Source organism: Marmota monax, unplaced genomic scaffold (genome assembly GCF_021218885.2).
Source record: "Marmota monax isolate L192 unplaced genomic scaffold, Marmota_monax_Labrador192_F-V1.1 WCK01_AAM20220418_F8-fsc00006, whole genome shotgun sequence".
Classification (NCBI taxonomy): domain Eukaryota; kingdom Metazoa; phylum Chordata; class Mammalia; order Rodentia; family Sciuridae; genus Marmota; species Marmota monax.
This window is the reverse complement of record NW_026693712.1, coordinates 18,522,973-18,535,502: the sequence shown is the minus strand read 5'-3', so window position 1 is coordinate 18,535,502 and position 12,530 is coordinate 18,522,973. Positions and strand designations below refer to the sequence as shown.

At 47.3% G+C, this 12,530-nt stretch overlaps 1 protein-coding gene across 1 annotated transcript; it reads right to left on the bottom strand.

The window, feature by feature from the left end:
- Positions 1 to 537: 537 nt before the first annotated feature.
- Hbegf (heparin binding EGF like growth factor) lies at positions 538 to 12,530 on the bottom strand. Its single transcript, XM_046460476.2, has 6 exons — positions 12,210 to 12,530; positions 11,838 to 12,011; positions 8,948 to 9,125; positions 3,210 to 3,365; positions 2,336 to 2,426; positions 538 to 1,989 (listed from the first exon to the last, which is right to left on the bottom strand). Exons 1-5 carry the CDS (start codon positions 12,253 to 12,255, stop codon positions 2,354 to 2,356), a joined length of 627 nt encoding a protein of 208 aa, XP_046316432.1. The 5' UTR covers positions 12,256 to 12,530; the 3' UTR covers positions 538 to 1,989; positions 2,336 to 2,353.

Here is a 12,530-nt window from a genome sequence, read left to right as displayed (position 1 = left end):
TAAACTTAACCAATTTCAGAGCAGTGTTGGATTGCATCTACCTATTTGCTGGCCTTGGATTGGATTTTAATTGTTTCTTATATTCATTTATCCATCTAACAAAGATTGAATGCCTACAACTCAGTCATATTATTTAAGAATCAGTCTGAAACAATATATGCACTCCTACTCTTTGGGAGTTAACATTCTAGCACGCTTTTGGGTGTGTGTGTGTGTGTGTGTGTGTGTGTGCATGTGATGCTGGGGATTGAACCCAGGGCTCATGCATGCTAGGTGAGCACTCTACCACTGAGCCACATCCTCAGCCAACATTCTAGTAGAACTGATGGACAATAAATGTGTTAGTAGTGATTAGAGTTATGGAGAAATATAAAGCAATGTTAGCTGGATGTGGTGGTAGACACCTATAATCTCAACTACTTAAGAAGCTGAGGCAAGAGGATCACAAACTTAGCAAGACCCTGTATTAAATCAAAAGGGCAGCAAAAAATAGAAAAATACCTATGTTAAACTAGTTCCCAGTTAAAACAAGCAGACTACAGAGTAAGGATTATCTTTATTTGGATTGCAAAGTATAAATATGAACCATGTTTGGAAATACAGGTTGTAACAGTTCAGAAATGGCACCAGAAACTTCCAAAAGGGACCATACAGCATACCTTTGTAGTTTTGGTAAGATAGGTGGGGTTACCCAAAAGCCTTCCCCACCACCAACCTTCTCTATAGTAATTGGTAGGTAATCAATTACCAAGAAAAATCAACTCCAACGTTCCCTGTTCCTCCTCAGCCTTTTTCTTTGCTAATACTTTCTCTATACTGTCCTCTGCTGCACTGACCCCTGCATGGAGTAGCACCAGAAGAATGGCAGGAGTAAGAGAAATGTCTTGACACAAGGGAGTGGGTCCCCGCTCTGTAGGTCCAGGGCTAGGGATGAGGGTACAGGAAAGCTGTAGGCATGGATGCTCGATCTCTTCTGAGATGTGGCAGGGAGAGAACACAGGGAAATACTGTTTTCTGTTACACGTTGACATCAGCACCTTGGGCTTGCAAAAACACAAACGGTAGACAAAGTTGCCTAGGCAAGACTGTAGTCCAACTCATAGAGTGGCTCTGACCGAGTTAACCCCTACATCCCGACCATACAGAACATCCCTGGGGCACAGTGAAACTGGGAGATCTTCAGAAATGTGGACAGACAATAAATTACTACAGATGGGTCACAGAACCATCTCAGATTTGCTACGGGAGTGTGGCATTGAGCCAGATGGTGGGGGTGCAAGAAAGAGGGTCAGAACATGGCCAAAGTAACAGTCTAGGCACTTGAAATATTATTGTTAGGTTGTTAAAAACTAAATAAATTAACATACATAGAACAAAATAAATATATAATTTAAGAGGCATTTTACAAACAAACAATAACAAAAAAAAAATAGTTGTTATCTTTTCATCTGGGCAGAAGTCCCAAAAATCAGAGTTCTCGGGCTTGTGGCATTTCACAGTTAGCTCATCAAATCCAGCGCTGGAGGGTCCAAATAGCAGATCCCTTGGTGGCTATTTGAGTACATGGCTTCTCAATCTTCATTGCTTTCTTCCAGTCCACAAGACTTTCCTTCTTCCTCTCCTTCTTCCTTTTTCAGTCAAAGATCCTGGAGCATATGGAATTTAACTGGCATTTTAATCCAGAATAAGTGTCTAAACAAACTGATGGGGGAAGTGGATTTGGTGGAAGGGAATCAGAAGGGCCTGAAGTTTCTTTGCTTTTGCTTTTCTTTTGATCACTTTTACTTTCTTCTGATCCAGATCCCACTGGATATATTCTGTTTGGCACTTGAAGACTCTGGTATTTTGGCAAAGCAATGATGCGCGAGGTCCAATAGAGATAGCAACTGGGGACAAAGAAGTCTTCACGGCTAGTTGGGAAGTCCTTTCCCTCTGCAGAGTTTGCAGAGAATTTGTGTCTTCTCAGAGGGAGCCATACCCCACAGATTCCTAAAACACAAGGCAAAAACATTTAAAGCCAGCTCCAATCTAAAGAGGTCTTAGGAGTCTCCTGGGTTCAGTCTTAAGAAGTGCAGCAGATCATCTAGGAAGGGAAGGAAGAGAGGTGCCAAGGGTGGGAGAAACTGTTTTTTCTCAGGTATATTTCTTGGGTATGTCTCTAATAACTTTCATCCTAACAGTCTTTTTGAAAACAATTCTGCAATGGGACCCTGATTCTACATTAGGCTGTCCCCCAACCCCTAGTCAAGAGAAGTCAACACTTATTGAAATGGACCCAAGACCCACGCATGCCTTAATTCCTTGATGCTGCCAGGGACAAAGGATGAACTATTACCTTAAGCACAGGTCTCACTCAGTGGGAATTAGTCATGCCCAACTTCACTTTCTCTTCATTTTCTACATCATAACCTCCTCTCCTGTGGTACCTGAGGAAGAGAATATTTGTGAGCAAGCTTTGCCTGCTATGACAAAGAGCAGGTCCTTCCAAACAACTCTGCCACGGAGGCTCCTTCCATTATTTAGAAAAGCCCAAAGGGTGTGGCAGCCCCACACAACTCTGGTCAAAGCCCAGCTGTCCTGAGGATGCCTGTCTTTAACAGCAGGCTACATTTTACAAAGAGTTTTCACCTCACTTGTTTGAACCTCATAACAGCCTTATAGGCAGGTAGACAGTGTACAACCACTAAAAGACTACAATCCTCAGAAAGACAGGGAACATTCCAAGTCTCACTATGGATAAGTCGCACTACTTGAAAACAGGCAGAGTGTGCGCGGCAGGTCTCCCCCAACCTACAACATATCTGGATTAATGTTTTGGCTCAAGGTCCAGGTACCTCAAAATTGCAAGGACAGACTAATAGTTCCACCTGTACTCTTACTACCAAACCACATACCAATGTCATCAAAGAACAGAGATAAGACAAAGAAATACGTGAAGAGGTAGCTCTATGGGTGAGTTACTAGGCCACAGAGGTAGGAAACAAACTCCTTTGAGGTATAGAACCTGCCATGGCCTGGTAAGTGTTACCCTGGTCTGGGCACTGGCTTATATCAAGCCTGAGACAAGAGATTTTTTTGGAGAACCTGCACCCAGGAACTATCCCAGGATCTGTGGGCATGAGAACAGGGTTCATGTGATCATCAGTTAGAAGGTCCAATAAGAGGAAGAGAAGAAGTGATTTACAGAAACAGGGCCCCCCATCACTCACCTAAACATGAGAAGTCCCACAATGACAAGCAGACAGACAGACGACAGCACCACCGCCACCACAGCCAGAATAGTAGTGTGATCATATGTATACAAGCGATTCTCCACCGGGAGGCTCAGCCCATGGCACCGTTCTCCATGGTAGCCTGGGTGACAGCTGGTTTAGGAAAGAACAAGGAGATGGGGTTAGTGATTTGTCTCCTCTCTCTTTTCTCTCCGTCCCTGCAATGGCCTAACTACCTAAGCCAAACCCCATTCCTCTCACCCTTAGCCTGTCAATCCTTGCCCATGAGCTCTGCCCTTTTTCTTTTCTTTTTTAATATTTTTTTTAGTTGTAATTGGACACAATACCTTTATTTAATTTATTTATTTTTATGTGGTGCTGAGGATCAAACCCAGGGCCTCACACATGCTAGGCGAGTACTCTACCACTGAGCCATAACCCCAGCCCATCTGCCCTTTTTCTATACTGCTCCTTTAGTAGAATATTCTGGAAAATCTCCTCTGAATGTTCCCCCATATGGCACCTTATCTTCACCAATCCCTCTGGTTCTCTGACCTAGAGTCCTGTCCAGGCAGGAAGAAGTGAGGATTTGAAGTTCTCAGTTTAGATGTATTACACGTGTGGCAGATTTATTACATGTGTGCTCAGGCCACTTAAGAGGACTTGGGCGCAACAGCTCATGGGCTGAGTTGAGGGGATTCAGTATCACTCCCTCAGTGAGGCCCCTCAACATTCTGACCCAGAAATAAACCCAGCCTTGCCCATCAATGCTTCCAGCATCCAGTCCCTCCCCACCACTGCCCAGCCTATTAATAGGCCTATTCCTTTGCCAGGAGTCATTTTTCTCCCTTTCTTCATTTAACTCTCAGCTCCCCCTGGGTGCAGGGCACAACCTAGGAGCCTTTGGCCTCTGAATGCTAGGCTTTCAGGCCTCCTCCATCACAGGACAAAGCAAACAAACCAAGATAACATCTTCCTGCCCAGCTGCCCTGCCAGACCATAAAAGAATGTCAGAAACAATTCCTTGGCTCTACTCACTCAAGAAATAAATCATGTGGCAACTGCCTCTTATAACACAAAGCATTTCCTTGAAGCTTTTAGGAAGACTTGGAAGTGCTCAGAGTTAACGAAGCACATTCACATCCCTTCCTTTATCTGAACACCCCAGAGGTCCTTTGATGTAGGTGGGAGCCCCACTCTACAGAAAGGTTTAGTGGCTTTCCGAGCTCACAATAGGATAGAAGCATGGATGTGAATTGTCTGAGCTCAGCATGCCGTCCACTCATACCCCACAGTTGCCCACCTGCTAGTCAGGGGGTGCAATGGCACTAATAGCCCAGGGACATTAAGCCACTAGCTGCTGAAGGAAGCACTGAGAAGCTGGAGGCCTCCTCTTCTAAGCTGTACCTTCTCTGGGAAGGAAGGAGTGTATTTGGTGCTTCAGAGTGAGGAAGCCCTTCTTCCTGCTGACAAGTCACCAGGGAAGATTCAAGAAGCAGATCTGAGGCAAAGAGGAGGCCACAGAGGGCCTCAGATGTAGGAGCATAAATGTCTCATCACCCCAAACCAGGAGCTCTGTGTCTTCTTGCTGCTTTCTGCCCTGAGTATCACTGTCTCTGGCAGTGGCAGAGGGGCCAGGCTGGGTTGTGCTACATCCCTGACCCTGCCTTCCTGTCCTTCCCTGCTCTCTGCCCTAGCTCCTCCTGGATGCTCTAAGGAACCACCTCACTGTAGGGAAAATGTAGATCAGGACAACCATCCTAACAGAACAGTACACAGTGGCTTGCCTGGCTTCTCCATGCCTCTATCCCATTAGCCTAGCTAGGAAAAAACAAAAACAGAAACAAACAAACAACAACAAAAAAAAAACTCAATGACCCCCAAACTACCAAGACATGGAAAAAGTTTCCAAGGGTGTCCCTGGAAAATCACCTGTATGCAGGAATTAGCAGGCAGAGAGGTTAAGTGATTTGCCAAATCTCACAACTAGGAAACACAGAGCCAAGTCAAAAATCACTCTTAGCAAATCCCAAATTCATGATTCTCTTCATTTTGTGGGGCAGGTGGGGGACTGAACCCCCACCAAAAATGTGCTGAGGACAGAACCCGGGGCACTTTTCCACTGAACTTCTTTCCCAGTCCTTTTAATTTATTTTTAATTTTGAGAAAGAGTCTCACTAAGTTGCTAAGGCTGGCCTGGAACCTGACATCCTCTTGCCTCAGCTTCAGCTGGGATTATAGGTGTGCACCACCACACCTGATTGATTGTTTCCACTCAACAATGCAAGTAATCCTAAGGAAATAGATATCTGAAAAGTCCCTGGGGCTGTCTGACCCTGCTCCTGTTATTATTATTTTTTATTCATAGCTTTAATAATAAATAGTAAACTATTAAAGCCTTACTATGAGACCTCATGTGTGCTAGACACTCTATTACTGAGCCATATCCCCAGCCCTCATTTAATTTTAAAACCACCTCTGTGAAATGAGAGTTACTCTCCCTATGTTAAAGATGAAGGAACTGAGGCATAACTTCTATTAAATAACTATTAAATAGTGAATGGATTCAATCCAGCAGTCTAGATGACCATAGAGATTATATTCTGTAGGGGGTGGGGACTGAACTTGAGTCTGTTTTGTACTTCCAGTCCATCATCCAAACCCCACAGGTAGTTACTCAGATGATAGAAATAAAGCTTGGCCTCAGAGTCCCGCAATTCAGTTACATAATCCTTCCACCTCCACCCTGAGTCAAAAGGATAATAATGTAAACATCCTAATATTACCCACCTCCCCCTCCCTTTGCAGCCAACTACTAGGAATCTACTAGGGAAGGAGGGGGTTGAGTACATTCCAGCATCCTAGGGTGGGGGCAAGATCGAATGTCCTACCCAGAACCTGTGCCCATGAAAATAGAACATGTTCCTCCTCCCCATGTCTGTGACCCATTTCAGAACCTGCATTAGAGCAAAATCAAGAATGGTCTAGGGTCAAAGACATCATTCACATTGGATTTCTCTACCTGAAGAGGTAGAAGGGATACCTTTTGATGGAGGAGACTTAGAATACGTGAGTTCCAGACTAGTTCTGCTACCATTTCTAGCCAGGTGATCTTGATAAAGTCACATTACCTTTCCAAGCTTTGAATAATAAATGCCCACCTCACTAGAACATTGTGAAAAAAATAAAAGGAAATAATATGGGTAAGAACACTTAATAAAAAGCCAGGCCCCAAATATGTGTGCGTTATTACAAAATTGGACTGTAGAGGGTACTGCCCATATCTGGTAGAAGAGGGCACCCAAGTCAGACACAGCCAAGAGAAGGGGGTTCACCATTCCTTCATTCCTTCGCAGCATCTGGGCCAAGATGTGTGTGTGTGGATAAGCAAAGGCCCCAGGCCTACCTCTCTTCCAGCTCAGAGTCCTCCCTAGTCCAACCACTCTCAGATTTCCTCCAGCTACAGGAAACTCTGCAGCCAATTTTTGGGTCAGCAGCCAGTCAGGAGCCCCAGGAAACTACTCTTTGAGGGCAACTTTTGGCTGGTGACACAGAAGGGTTTTCCTGTTCGTGGTGGCTGCAGAGGGCTGGTTTAGGAAACCAGCTAGCCTGCAGCTCACCATGGCAGCCTGGACACACCCTGGATGGTGGTTCCTGGGTCTGGAGCTGAGGAGAAGCCACAAATGTAAATGCGCAATGTTGCATTGCCCCAAACCATAAAGTCTGTGTCTTCTTACTGCGTCCTGCTATCCTGAGTACCAAGGGATGAAGACAAGAGGCAGCCACACTGGACACAGAATCCACCCCATGAAAATCTGCCCAGGAAACTGACATAAAGTCTTCAAGTCAAATTACTATGCTCTTAGACTAGCAAAAGCCTAAGAGTCCTCTAAGACAACAGCTGCCCTCTATAAAACCCTGCTCAAACTCTGCCAGGACAAAGGTAGTAGAAAAGAAGGATGCAGCCTGGGGGCATGAAAAGCATGCTGTACTAGGAATGAGGCACCCGAGACCCTGTCCTGTTTCCATCCACTTTTTTAACTATTGCTCTCATGCAAATGACTTCTGACTTACTGGCTACAGTTTCCTCATTTTTCAAGTTGATAACAAGTCCTGCCTTACCTGCAGAGAGTTTTTGAAAATCCAGGAAGACTACATCTCCCTATCCCCTAGGATGGTGCCTGGTACCAAATAGGTGCTCAACACACCTGTTAGGCTTAACTCATATGTAATTACTGAAGATCTGGGATAAAGGAAAGATGGCGTCATTATGACTGTCATCACTATCCCTAAGCCAAAGGGAAGTTGGCCCTGGGCACACTTATCAGTTTTCTGAGCTTAGGTGGTCAGTTGAGCCCTACTCTCCAGGGAAGCAGTCTTATAAGAATTCTCAGCTGAGCTTCTATCTAAGCTCCACATCTATCCACCAAAAAGCCCTGGACCAATTTTGCCCAAACAGATTCCTGGCCTCAGTGCATCTTGACTACCCTCAGATGCACCATCTCCACTCTGTGCCAATGATGCCATTTTACAAATTTAAAAAAACATTTCCTGTCTGTCCTGAGACAATGGGAAGGATAATATGGTGACTCTCTATGCCACTCTTAAACACTCCTCCCCAATAAAAGCTCCTTATAAGGATGTTATAGGAAAGGACACAGTGACTGTGGACATGGTGGAAAATGATGGGTCTGTATGTTAACTGCCAAATATGGGGCAGCTCTGCTATATGTGATCAGATAGGACAAGGAAGCTTTTAAAAGTTAAGGGATCAATTACAGGTAGAAGAGACAACAGGTAGTCAGCCTTCTTGATAAAATGGGAGAAGGCATACATACAACAGTGTTCTGGCCTGTTCAGCATCTCCCGGTCATAAGACCCCCAGAGACTGCCTCTTCACGGGCAAAAGAGTAGATATTTGCAGCCTAACATAGGGTGCAGGCCTCAGGCACCGTGGCAACATTATGCCTGCCAGAGAGCGTGGTAGTGTTGTCATCCTGAGGGGTTGCCAAAACAGTGACTTGCTGGGTTTGGTTTCAGAGAACCTAAGGAACTCATGGCCTCTCCACCCACGATGCTGCCAGACTAGAGGCTGGATGCCTGCTGGGTTGGGTTCCATTTCCTGTTAATCCTGCACAAAGGAAGAGTTCTCCCACCACTGTGGCCTAAGGTCAATACTTTCCATGTCCCCTACCTCCTGTTCCTTACTGGTGTGAGAAAGAAGGGAGGAGGAGCTTCAACTCCCCCATGATGACTCCTGTCTGTATTGTCCTGCCATGCCTTAAAATCAACCCACATTTGCTCATTCACGTGCACACAAACCTGAGACACAGCATGTGACCAAATGCACCTCATACCTGCCTGCAGGAGCCCCACTCCACCCAGGAACCTGCTCTGCCGTGTTTCCTACTGGCTTCTCACTTCTAGAGTAGGGCATGAGGCAGGAATGAAGAACCTGCTTCCAGGTGCCAGTTCTCTTAGCCACATGCTCATTTCTGGGCAAGCAGGAAATGTCCCCAAGGATTCAAGAGCGTCACAAAACCACACCACAGGAAATTGCATCCTCTTTGGTAGTGGTGGGGGGGTGACTTCCGCTGACTAAAAATATTTCCCTTCCTCCCAACTTCCGCCCAGAGGTTGAAAAGAAACTGTGTGAAATTATGAATTCAAGGAACAGTGACAACGAGGAATAGCCACGTGGCTGACAGGATTTTACCTAGTGAAGGGACACTTACATGCACGATGGAGCCCGAAGTTCCTTTAAATATTTGCATTCTCCATGTATGCAGAAGTCCTTGTACTTCCGAAGACACGGGTCTCTCTTCTTCCCTAACCCCTTGCCTTTCTTCTTTTTTTTCCCATGCTCCTCTTTGCTTGGTGTGGCCAGAGCTTGTGGCTTGGAGGAGAAAGCAACTGTAGGAGAAAGGCACCCTATTAAGCCTTTGATTCTTCCAGGGAAGATCAGAACAGCACCACATTTGGAAGGAATACATTCTCTTTGATCCCATCTGGAGTCAGAGGCCTGGGAAGGACTCTGGGCTCAGTGCTTCCCAAGGGCTGAAGGAAGACTGGGTAGAACCACCAGAAAGAGGGAACCTCAGGACAAAGTAGAGGGTACAGTATATTCCAAGGAATGCTAGATCCTCTAGTAACTGCAGTTCACTGGGCGATACTACCAACTTCACCCACACCACTGTCCACCTTCCACTCCCATCTTTGACTTCCTGACACCTATTTCACTCTCTTTGGCCTTCAATCAGCTTCACTTCCTTATTGCTACACTCAGTGACCCACTCGCAGGAAGAGAGTGTCACAGACAAAAAATCGCTTTTGAATACTCTGATGCTTTAGGGGTGGGAGGTCCTAATAAGAAAAAATGTGTATGTCTTCAGGTAACCCCCTTTGGAGTTCCTAATAGTATGAGACAACCATGAGCTCGGGATAGATCTTGGTTTGAGAACAGCAAACAAGTCATCCCTGGTAAAGGGCCTTGCTTCGAGCAAAATATTTACCCTTTTGAATATTCTTTATAATTTACCCACTTTCCCAAAGATCTATTTACATTTATCCCCAAATGTCCCGTCTATAGTGCTATGGGATGGTGGGTACAATGTGTACAAGGGGTGGAGAGATGAAAAGTAAGGAATTATCCAGAAGGGACTGGAACAATGACAATTCCCCCCTTCTTTCCAGGCTTTGAGGACTAGGGGAAAAATGACCTCACCCAGACATCCAGCTAGAATTGGCCATGGGCTACTCCCAAAACTAGCCCAGGGGTCTGATGCCAGCTTTTTTCTGACCCCTGTTCCCAGTAGGAAAAAGATGTCTACTGTCCATAGCTATAGTCTGTGTCTGGCAGAAAGGTAGGCATAATACATTAAACTGCACACCTAAAATCCTCAAGCTGGAAATGACTTCAATGAATATCATGGCTTTCCATTTTTAAGATGAAAACCTTGAGATCTCAAACAGCAGTGACTTGCCCAAGATCATGCAGGATTGGGATTAGAATTGTGATCTCTGGTCCAGTCCCAGGGCCATTCAGAACTCAGAAGATGAGGCAGGTGGTCAGAGGAACCCAGTGACCAGGTCTGTAGGGAAAGCAAGTCAGGAGGGCCATGTCAATCAGAAAGGAGAGGGAGAGAATGGCAGGGTGACAGCCAGGCTCCTGCTGAGGACAGGGAGCAGTGAGTCAGGTCTGCAGAGGTATGAGGAGCAGCCATGTGGGTGGGAGGTGAGTCACAGCCAAGCCCAGCCCTGCCCAGCCTAATAGAGCCAGGAGAATCCAGGCTGATCAGGCAATGGGTGACCCCAGAATGTCAGTGAGAGAGGATGAAGTGTGGGAGCCCAGGCTCAGCTTTGGAGCAGACTCCCGATTTATAAAAAGGATAGAGTTCCCCAAGGGAACTGGTGAGGAAGGAGAAGAACAACTAAACGGTAGGTGGGGCTACATCAGGTGGGTATCTTTTCAACCAAATATAGTCATTCTGGGGCCACAGGGCTTAGTCCTTGCTCCACCCCCACAAATCACTGCAGGTGGCCAGGGACAGGGAAGCCAGTAGGCTCTGGACTCTGCCCTATGCCTGTGTTCAGCTCAGTACACATGTGGTCCTTCCCCTTTTGGAGTCTACTCAGGAATTCAAGGTGGTTAGGAAATCTCCAAGGTTTGATAGCACTCGTAGTCACCCAGCATTTCAATATAGCCTCCTAAGACTCCAGGGCTCGGGGCTGGGGATGTGGCTCAAGCCGTAGCGCGCTCGCCTGGCATGCGTGCGGCCCGGGTTCGATCCTCAGCACCACATACAAACAAAGATGTTGTGTCCGCCGAGAAATAAAAAAATAAAATAAAATAAATAAATAAAAATAAAAGACTCCAGGGCTCACCATTCATAACCTTCCCCAAAGGTGCTGGCCTCACCCAGAGAGGCAAAGAGTACTCCATTCCCGTTTCCTCAACCTGGAGACAGGTGTGTGGGGAAGAGTAATACTGCAAACTTGATATGTGCCTAGATATCTCCACATTTGTTCTCTCTCTCTCTCTCTCTCTCTCTCTCTCTCTCCCCCCCCCACCCCCCCACCCCCTTGGGATTGAACCCAGGGGCTCTTTACCATTGAGCTACATCTCCAGTCCTTTTTATTTTTTTGAGACAGGATCTCTCTAAATAAATGAGGCTGACTTGTGATTTTCTTGCCTCAGCCTCCTGAGTGGTGGGGATTATAGGCATGGCCCATAACACCTGGCTGTTACCTCTATTTTACACACAATAGTCACCAGATGTGGGAAGGAGGATTTGTGCCCTTTTTCACATGGGAACTCTGGGGAAAGCATCTCAAGAATGCCTTTTTCCTACCACTCAACTTATCTCAGAGGACAACCTGCCTGTTCAATTAGCCCCAAAGTATCCAGAAGGGCAGCAACCCAGACAGGTGAGATTCAAAGTAAGAAATGACAGGCAGCAAGACCTATTTCCAGGACCACCAATCCCCTCTTAGGCCATCAGCTTTTCCTTGGGGTCCTCCATGAATAACCCTCAACCCACAGGAATACTCAACAGCATGAATCTCAGAACCTCTTATTCTTCAACTGCCCACGGGGGTCCAAGGTTGGGCGGCCCTCACACCCACCTTTGAAAAGGTCCAGATCTGTCTCTTCCAAGTCCAGGACTTCTCGGGCACGATCGCCTCCCGTGGGTAGCAGCTGCTCCGTAGATCCAGTGGGAGGGTCCAGGTTGCTGGTTCCAGCCGCCAGCCCTCTCCGAAGCCGCTCCAGGCTTTCGCCAGTCACTAACGCCGAGAACACTGCGAGCGAGGGGCGAGGCCGCATCAGACCCCCACCTAGACCCCGAGCCACCATGCACCGATATCAACCCCCGCCCGCTAGGGCGCACGGGCCCGACCAAGTGGCCCGCTTCGGGGGCGCTGCAGCGACCTTCCCTTGTGCCCCCAGCACAGCGTCCCCATCCCCCCGATCTCCGGGGGCGTTAGCAGTCTTCTTACCTGCAGCCAGAAAGATCTTCAGCACTACCGACGGCAGCAGCTTCATGGTCCCGAACCCGGTGGGAACAGCAAGGCAGCAATCACTTTGGAGGCGGCGGCCACCGGGCAGCGGCACCGGAGCCAGGCGGCGGAGCGCAGGAGATTCCCCCGGGCACCGTGTGCTGCCCGCCTCTGGTACAAGCCTAGCTGGGACCCGCGCACAGCACGCAGCCGCTGAGCAACTGTCTGCTCACAGTCAGTCCGCTGTCCGCTTGAGCCCCTGCACCTCTGTCAGGCCGACGAGCCGCGTGCTGCGTGCAGCTCCCGGGGCAGACTGAGCGC

What these genes read in the sequence shown, in the direction of transcription:
- Hbegf (XM_046460476.2), bottom strand. Translation starts at nt 12,255, where the DNA reads ATGAAGCTGCTGCCGTCGGTAGTGCTGAAGATCTTTCTGGCTGCAG. An exon ending in CTTCGGGCTCCATCGTGCAT is followed by an intron (nt 3,366 to 8,947) that starts GTAAGTGTCCCT and finishes TTCCTAAACCAG; the next exon opens with CTGTCACCCAGGCTACCATG. An exon ending in GTGGGACTTCTCATGTTTAG is followed by an intron (nt 2,427 to 3,209) that starts GTGAGTGATGGG and finishes TCTCTTCCTCAG; the next exon opens with GTACCACAGGAGAGGAGGTT.